This window comes from Pecten maximus, chromosome 16 (genome assembly GCF_902652985.1).
Source record: "Pecten maximus chromosome 16, xPecMax1.1, whole genome shotgun sequence".
NCBI classification, from domain to species: domain Eukaryota; kingdom Metazoa; phylum Mollusca; class Bivalvia; order Pectinida; family Pectinidae; genus Pecten; species Pecten maximus.
In genome coordinates, this window is record NC_047030.1 from 31,784,413 (window position 1) to 31,793,921 (window position 9,509).

General features: G+C 36.7%; 2 protein-coding genes and 1 long non-coding RNA gene across 3 annotated transcripts; 2 read left to right on the forward strand and 1 right to left on the reverse strand.

Moving 5' to 3' along the window:
- The first annotated feature begins 71 nt into the window (after positions 1 to 71).
- Positions 72 to 4,264, forward strand: LOC117344762. The gene is made up of 5 exons (XM_033907589.1): positions 72 to 132; positions 996 to 1,292; positions 2,538 to 2,656; positions 2,798 to 3,150; positions 3,496 to 4,264. The coding sequence occupies exons 1-5, from the start codon at positions 114 to 116 to the stop codon at positions 4,262 to 4,264; spliced, it is 1,557 nt and encodes a 518-aa protein (XP_033763480.1). The 5' UTR covers positions 72 to 113.
- On the forward strand, positions 4,203 to 8,332 carry LOC117344954. The gene is made up of 4 exons (XM_033907839.1): positions 4,203 to 4,394; positions 4,602 to 4,620; positions 4,761 to 5,069; positions 7,084 to 8,332. The coding sequence occupies exons 3-4, from the start codon at positions 4,835 to 4,837 to the stop codon at positions 7,422 to 7,424; spliced, it is 576 nt and encodes a 191-aa protein (XP_033763730.1). The 5' UTR covers positions 4,203 to 4,394; positions 4,602 to 4,620; positions 4,761 to 4,834; the 3' UTR covers positions 7,425 to 8,332.
- Positions 7,847 to 9,080, reverse strand: LOC117344955. The gene is made up of 2 exons (XR_004536302.1): positions 8,697 to 9,080; positions 7,847 to 8,665 (listed from the first exon to the last, which is right to left on the reverse strand). It is a non-coding gene; the product is annotated as an uncharacterized LOC117344955 (long non-coding RNA).
- Positions 9,081 to 9,509: the final 429 nt, after the last annotated feature.

The window sequence follows — 9,509 nt, forward strand, 5'->3', positions numbered from 1 at the left end:
TTTAATTTTGTTATTTATTTATTTCATGACAATTCCTTTGTGTGCTGTTTTCCTATCAATTCGCTGTTTTGAGTATTTATTTTGTTACAGGTGATACGACAGATCCACCGATAATGCCTGTACATAGGGAAGGTAATCCATCGCAGTCTAATTGGGGAAATAAAACTGTTTTGAAGTCTTTCTTTCTTTTCTATGAGTAAAGAGATTCTATTCGGGCTGTAGCATTCTTCTGAAAAGGTTCCAGAATATAGAGGGAGTCACAATTGATTTTTATAACCGATTTTTTTTTCTGATTTTGCTACATATATGAATCATCCTTAGATAAAAAAACGACCTGTTAGTTGAAGGAAAATTTTACTGTTTTGCGTGCAACTCAGAGAAGAGGCGGCTCTGAAAATGAAATGAAAGAAGTTTCTGTTAAATAGCTTAAATGATGGTTCCTTTATATGCCTTTTCTCTGATGATTGAAAATCAAGGAGAGCGATGCATGCTATCTGGCCTCTTGTGCTAATGAAAGGTCTATCCTTGTAGGTAAACAAGCGGGTCCCAAAGAGGGACAAGAACAATGTCTTTAAAACATTATTTTGCTGTATGGCATTTGATCAAATTTTGCTGGCATAATTCTTGTACAAAATGAACCAAAAATGGATTAATTTATCTGCCAAAAGGCAGAGAAGCGGCTTAAATAAATGTAGTATACTTCTGTCATATGCCTTATTCAGTTTATTACGTGTTAATCGAGGTCGTCCGGTTGGGAGCCTCTTTGAACCATTCCGCACTAATTCAGCATTAAAATTCATCAAAAATACATTATGAAAGTTTAACTCCTTTTGGAAGATACTTCAAAGGCATTAAAATGTTGTTGGAAACACGTTATTATACAGTTTATTCCTTTAACAGAACATAGACTTGTTTAGTGTTATTCTGGAGGTTTTAGGAAATTTTGCTTTGCTTTATTTATGGCATGTTAACTTGCACTCACCGTTTGATTTCAGATACCGATGTCTCGCATGATGCATTAATCTTGGAAACTGACTTCGTGAGATCACAATCAAAGTCAGGACTTCCCACTGCAAAACTAACCCAACAACAGAAAGAGGTGATAAACTTGGTGCTGCATCAGGAGGTCAATGATCTGTACGAGTCAAAGGCGTTCGTCACAATGTATGACTTCGGGGGAGAAGACGTCTTTTACAATACTCATCACTCCCTCATGACAAGTGACAGCATCTACCTACTGGTGTTCAACGCTGCGGCATGCCTCAAAGAAGATGGAGAAAATGAAGGTCTAGGTATGTTACGTGTATTAGAAAAGGCTAAATGTTTTAAAGTGTTATTACAAATCTAAGCGTCACTTATGAGTTTATCAGATAAAATGTGTTAAGGATTTGTCTAAAATGTGACAATTTGATATCCATCACCGACATTTGGTGGCTGGTTATGGGTATAAAATAAAAAGATATGTTGCGATCGAACACAACAACAATTACATATGACGTCCGTTTCAATCCGTCATATTAACGTTATGAGCAAAAACATTTTGTGGATAATTCTCATTTTGAAAGGATTTTATGTACATGTGTGGGATTGCATAATGCACCATAAACATATTGCATATCGAGCATACAATATTCTCACAAACGAATCATACAGTATCTTGCGCGCTGTTGTCCAAAAATATCACACACCAGCACAATTGTTTCATCTGTGATACGGACTTAAATTTCAACGAAAAACTCATATACTTATGATTAAACAGAAACCATCGAAGTTCCAATGTTGATCGATGATGTGAAAATTCATTTTTAATTCCATAGTTATCAAAACATAACTTTACTATCTAATGAGCAGTTTTCTCAGCTCGGCGAGTGGCAAGAAAAACACTTTGTATAATAAAAAAAATACCCGTATACGGGTACATAGGTAAACACCTGTGAGTTAAAACATCACCAAACTTTATATGATCCCATAGAATACTACTTGTTAAAAAACAATAGAAAATGAAAGTAATCTAAAAGGAATATATACGATAGTATCTGATTTGAGAGAACAAAAAAGCATACATTTAATGTTTACTGATGAATAAATAATGTTGTTTTACGCAAAGACTGGTCAGGCGTGGCAATTTATAATCGGGACCTATAGGTACAATGGCTTATACGTTCTGTACACGAAAATGACAACCAGAATTTATAAGACAAATATACATTTCTATTTAGTTTCATTTCATATCAAGAGAAAGAACACCATTAACCCTAGAGCATTCACCACGGTAGAATCTATCACGCGCACAAATATACAATAGTCCCCGACCTCCTCCCTGCATATCCACCCATGTTTTCTATCACCCGGATATCGCATGCACAATGTGGTACGATAGAATCCCAAAACCGTTAATAGTTAAAGACATATACTTTCGTCTACCGCATCATAGGATGGAACAGTCGTACTTCCAGAAATTTGATCTACCAGACAACGACATTTTAGAAATATATTTTTAGGAATATGAACATGCCAGGAGGTATCTTTGTTTACAGAAAGTATAGTGAAGTGGTTACAGTCGATAGCGACATATGCAGTGGATGTCGAGGAGAGCAAGAAAGGAACACCGCCAGTGTTGATGATAGGTTCCCATATGGATCTGATAGAGGGGCCGGTAAGTTATACTTTTACATAGTTTCATACAACTAAAGGATTCAACGACGTTATTACAACATAAATATTGTTTAAACATAGAACGTTAAAAATCTGTTTACGGGTTTTCATGTTTTAATATGCGACTTAAAATGGTTGACAGGAGGTGATAAAAAAGGAAAAACTAGCGAAGTTCTTGGATAAACTTAAGTCTGTCCCGGGCATTCCGGAAATAATGGAAAAGCATATCAAAGGATTTTTTCCGATCTCTCACCTATACGACAGCAGCAAAAATAAAGATGTCTTCCTGAAGATGTGGAAAACCATAGCAGAGATTGCTCCACTGCAATCACAATGGAAGAAACGAATTCCAGGCAAATGGATTGCCCTCGAATTCGAGTTACTACAAAAGAAGGAGTCGGGAGTGAAAGTCATGACCATTGAAGAGTTAATGGAGATGAACAAAGAGTTGACGCTGCCACTAGATGGCGTTGGAAACTTGAAGCTATTTTTGAGGTAAATGTTTCCTACAATATCGTTGATAGGATGTAATAAATGCATTACCGTTCTTGTTCTGTGTTAAAGATTTGATATCAATTTAAAAATTACAACAATTTCAGTCTAGTTACATGGACCTGTAACGGTACAATCATACCAAAAGGCAACACATGACATACATGTACAAATAGGTGCCTTATAAGGTGACATGTGCAGATATTTAGTTAAAATGTCGTGAAGACATGGCAAAATTTGCATATCACGGTATTGTTTTCAGATGACGAAAATAAGCTAAATAAGCACAAACAACCTCATTAAATCTCAGCACAGATGTTTTTGGGTTTTTTTTTTGTTTCAATACAGGTATCTCCATCTGACTGGGTTCATGCTCTGTTTTGATCTGGAAAGTGACAATCCCATCATTGTTTTGAACCCACAGTGGGTTATTGACGCCTTCAAGTACCTGATAACTGCAATCAAGTTTGTCTGCGGACTCACCGATGCCGAAAGGACTCTTTGGAAAGAGTTTGAGGAGACGGGGCGGTTACCGGTGGAGGTTTTAAAAATGCTGTGGGGAAAACATCCTGATTCTAAATTCCTAGATCATATGTATGTTCTAGTAGCTGTCATGGAGAGACTGGGACTTCTGGTGAAGCCGCTGCCGAATGACAAAGATGACAAGGTGAACTACTACGTTGTCCCAGGTATGTTGAAGATAGCTGGAGATGAGGAGACAAAGCTCATGGAAAACATAGTATCCGAATCTACAACTGTCAAGTCTGGCACACTGTGTATTCAATTCCAAAAACGGTTCATTCCACGCGCCATCTGGGATAAATTCATCGCAGCCTGTATCCACAGATTCCAGCCTTTTGTAGTCCCTGGCAAATCACGTTTTAATAATTGTTACAGAGGTTTCGTCGCCTTAGCCATTGACCCAATCTGGAATATATTGATACACTGTAGTGGCAATGTGATGAAGCTCACTCTTTTCAAGATGAAGGATGATAGTCCAGTTGTACCGGGAACAGGCCATGCTATCCGGGTCGTGTTAGCTGAGGTCAATGAACCAATAAGGTCATCTGGAGTTCGACTACTACCTACACTGTCACCCGATAGTGAGGCCACGTGACGAGGCAGTAGAGGCGAAACTACTTCTTCAGACTTCACCACTGATATGTGTACAAATAGATGCCGGTGTCCAGAAAACGGAACCCATACACAGACAACACTATGATGTCTGGTTTCAGTCTCTTGCAGAGGTATGTTTAAGAACATAATGTCTCCTGTAAATTGTTTTTGTCATTATTCAGCAGATAATTACAGCAAAAATCCTATTGGAAGTACATTTGTGATTTTACCTTGAAAGGCAATTTTAGTTGAACACTACCTATCCACCGAGTTGAGTGCCTCTAATGGTCTTCACATTGAATTACAAAAATGTGTACTTGGGTTTATCGTTCTTTCAGAATGCTGCACAAGTCTCAGGTGAGTTTTTTTTCTTTACGAACAAAATATTAATAAGGATAATAATTGTCAGATACAACAACTAGGTTTGCTCTTTTTCAAGTGGAATTGAATTGATTTTGTTTGATTATTGTGAGTTCTTCATCCGATTATATAAATAGGTGTTGACATACAAAGGCGCCCGACCTATAGAGAGCTTGGCCGTATCGCAAAATTCATCTACGAAGCTCATCATATGTTCTTCATAGAACTTGGACTTCAGGACGCAGAGATCAGCGGGATCCGACAAACTTGTGGTCATCTGTCCTTCCGGACACAGGTGACCAAGATCTTCCTCTCCTGGAGTAATCCCCGACTGGAAGTTAGTTTACAGCAGATTGTCATGGCAATGAACTCGCACGGATTGGATAGCACCTCTATGATGACGGAACTCGAGCAGATCCATACCGAGGACAATATTATTCCACAAGGTACTTAATATAGAAATAAGATACTAGAGGGAAAATATGCAAACTTTTACACAGTTTGTTTCAATAACGAAATGATGTTTTTACCTTTACTATGATATTTCAAGTGTTGCTTAGTTTTAATGGTTCTATGTTATATGCGGTATATTATTTGAAGTTCAGTACTTTTTCATATCTATGACATATATGATATAAACAAGAGGTCCGTAGGGCCTGTATCACTTATATGAAAATGACATCAGTCATTGGGAAATATTCCGGCTTGCTACTATACACAATGTATTATAAGTGTTTTTACGGACTGTTCCTCTCATTACGGTGAGAACAGCAGCTTTCTTGATTTAACATTTTATTTCCTGGTGCTAAAGATGATTCATAGTAAAGTCAGTAGAAACAATTATATATCAAACTCTCTTCAGCTCAGTATTTACCTCATCTAGCGCCGCCGTTGTGTTTGTCTCAATGAGCTTAACCCTTCATTCATAACGCACTAGGTTTCTCGCATCTTATGACTCCCTAGAAGAAACGAGACAATCTTGCCAAATACATACAATAAGAGTGTGCAAGGCTTTACGTTAAGGTCGGGTTTCTTGTTCCACCCGATACTGTTGATAAACAGGTTTTTGTTTTTTTTTTGTTATTATTATTCAACTTCATGAAACAAATTTGGTCAAAATCCTTTAACGGTTAAGAAGATATTTCTTTTATATTTATTCTACTGTAGTGCCTCACAGTTATGTCCGAGAAATTGGGAAATAATCAAACATTTTAATTCATATAGTAGCAGTGGACCTTTGACCTCACTTGATCTGATGCAAACTTCATTGATTTTACAACAATTGTGAAACACTATATATCAAGTTACTAATCACGCTTGTTAGCAAGGGGCTGCGGTGGCCGAGTGGTTGTTATCACTAGCCCTCCACCTCCGGGTTGCGAGTTCGAAACCTAGGTGAGGCAGTTGCCAGGTACTGACCGTAGGCCGGTGGTTTTTCTCCGGGTACTCCGGCTTTCCTCCACCTCCAAAATCTGGCACGTTCTAAACTGACCTTGGCTGTTAATAGGACTAACGTCCAACAAAACCAAAACCAAACTTGTTAGCCAGGATGGAAGCGTGCGAAGAGTCTAAATGCGGGAGGTAACTGGAGTACACGGGGGTACCCTACGTCTTCGGGCAAGTGAACTCACACCGTTTAATGTCACGCCTCCATTCTTCCTATTGGACCCCGCCTTCTACCCCGTGTGTTTATCGTCTTTTTATAGACGATAGATTCCATGCACATTGAATCAAATCTAACGAAATAGAAACAGTTTGATTAGCTTGGCACAAACTAGAGGCCCTGGACGTAGTGATGTTGTTGGTGTGGGAGAGGGGAAGGGTTGGACAATCACATTTATTTACATTCGCGCTCCCTCGAGGAAAAATCATGGCATATTGTCGGTTTCTAATAAATCCTCGAATAAGTGTTGCTAAATGACGTTAGAAAGAAAGATGATGCGACAAACTAGCACGTTGAACGAAGGAATCAGCTTACTACCCTTGGAGGGATGGCTTTAAATAACAGCACTAATGACAATACACCGTTATCAGAGAGCACATGCTAAATTGGTGTTGTGCAACCTAAAGCCTATTTGGCGGAAGTGATGAATTGAGTTATCTCCCTTGTTAAATGAAGTAATATGTAGACCTGCCAGAGAGTTATCAGGCTATGTTTATCAAAAATTTACTTTTATTTTTATTTCATTTCTTTAATATGTTGGTATGATATGTTTCAGTGATATGCGATGATATGTTGTTAATGCAAATATGGTTTACATTTATAATGTTACGGGTTAATGACACCGGATAGTCAATACATTAAATGGCGTGGTTGGCCATATTTCAATATATATGGGGCTTCTCTCAAAATGCTCTGCTAAGTCATATTTATTGTTAACATATGTATTGTTACTTAATATGATATTTCTTTTTCATCGCTAGTCACCTTTGACCTCATTATTTTATTTATGATTTAAGGAACAGGGATACCGGAGTATCATTTACAAAGAATCCCAGAGCCAAAGGAAGTTGAAACCATAGCAACATTTGTGGATACATCTTATTTCAACTTATTTCTTGAACTTGGATTGGAGCCACATATAATCGCAAGGTTCGAAATGGATCACAAACATTCAGGTGTGAAAACCTTGTTCATAGAACTGTTGAATATCTGGATAAAGGAATCCGGAGACAAAGCGACAATAAACAGCTTATTGATGGCAATGAAAGAGTGCAATATGGATGTACACGCTGTGACACAGGAACTGTCTGAGGTTTTATTGGACGACATTCCTTACGAAGAAAACACGTACTTGTGATAGCTATTCAATACAAACATAGGCGAAAATGTATACTTCGCATAGCCTGGTGTCGACTATAGGAGTACTCGTACCGGTCGAATTGTCTATACTTTTGCAAAACGATTATGATTGATTCCAGTAACATTTTGAACTCCGTTCAACTCGTGTTGTGGAAATTTTAGGGTACAAACTCGACAAGCAAAATGGGCAAAATCAGCGACCAGTGTGAACAATCAAAATTAGAACACTTCCATAACGTCTGTTTTCTGGTGGTTCATTTTTTTTTGCGGTTAAAGCAAATATGATAACACTTCGCGGCAGTATGATTTATTCTCAATTTTAGAATATATTTACATTTTAATATTACTGTTTCATAACAAAACATATCACAGGACTTGGATGCGCTTTAAAGAAGGGTTTTTTTTTTTTTTTTTGTTAACTCTTATGGGATATCGTGCAATTTCCTTGTCATCAATTTTACCACTGATACTGTACACCTTGCTCATGTGGTACAATTCCCTTTGTAAAGTCATATCGTTACACGGACTGGTAAAGTTGTGCCTCAATTCGGACCGCTATTACTTTGTCCGGGTTTTCCTATCCGGATTTTAGTTTGACGTTTAAACACTTTTTATTTCCGGAACAAAACGTTATCAGCGGACATTATTCCAGTAGTTCGTTGCAGACCGGGTCGTTGTAAACAAATGCAGTGCATAAGAAATGTTCATGTCTGTTTGTACCGTGTATTATAAGGCTTCTGTAGAAATGTTTTGTAATTTTACAAATTTTATCCATGAATTGTCGGGTTGTAACATAAGGATACTTTTCTTAAAATAATACAGGTAATAACTACCTTTAAGATGACGGCAGGTCCAGCTTGAATTTTTCTACAACTTATGTAAACAAGAAATTTTATTTTTCCAAATTAAAAAAAAAAAAAATCTTTTATTTTCCTTTGATAAAGCATAGAGGGATATTCATTGTTGGCCTCGGGCAGACTAGTCTGAACGAATTAAAATAATGAAATAAAAAGGAGGAAGAAAGAAAGAAAGAAAGAAAGAAAGAAAGGAAAGAAGGAAAGAAAGGAAGAAAGGAAGAATTTTTGTGAGGATGGATACATGTGCGTTCATTAGTTATTTCTAATTTTGATGTATTTTATAACATTTATTTAGCAATTAAATAATAGTTTTTAATTAGATCCTTAAAAATCGTTATAAAAAGTTGCTGACATGACCAGCCCTCGACCGAGGACATGAGTCCTATTATATTGCGTTCTGCCCTCGCGCAGACACAAATATACCAATCTACGTCATCATCCGGGATCTTTGTTACGTTGATTGTACTTTTAATATTATGGCCTCAAGCAGTTAAATGGGTTGATATAAAACTGATACAGTGATGATGATGATGATGATGATGATGATGATGATGATGAAAGTGATGTATGTTTGGTTATGTGGTGCTTTATGTATTTATGCAATAAAAATGTGTTTGAAAAAAAAAATATAGGGTCTAGTAAGTAATAACGCTGGTTTAATCCAATATAAGTACTATAAATATATATATATATATCTAAATATTTTTTTAATAAGTATAGATAATATACATTGTGCATATGTTTATTCATTTTGTCTGAGATTCCTACCACAGATTGTGATTTAGCCAGAGATGCTCCGGTAAATTCCGCGTATCCACATTGATTTTCTTTGATTTTTAAAAACAAAATTTGAATAACTATCTTAAATTGTTTGAACGAACTAATATTTCTTTGAAGGTGTCGCTGTAGGGGTGTTAGGTATGTTTCGGTAAATCAATTTGTAGTATACATGTATTAACACTATACTTTACGCAAGATAAGGAGAATGTAATTAGAAGTGAATGGGGATATGAATGCTTATTTAGCTCCTATAAATCAAATTCAAGAGGTGTTGCAATATGTTTTAATAATAATTTTGAATTTAAAGTGTACAAGGAAAAGAAAGATAATACTGGTAACTTTTTGGCGCTAGATATAGTAATTGAAGGATCCCGAATGACTCTTATAACTGTATATGGCCCGAATCAGGATAGTCCTGATTTTTATGATATTATTACTCAGACTAT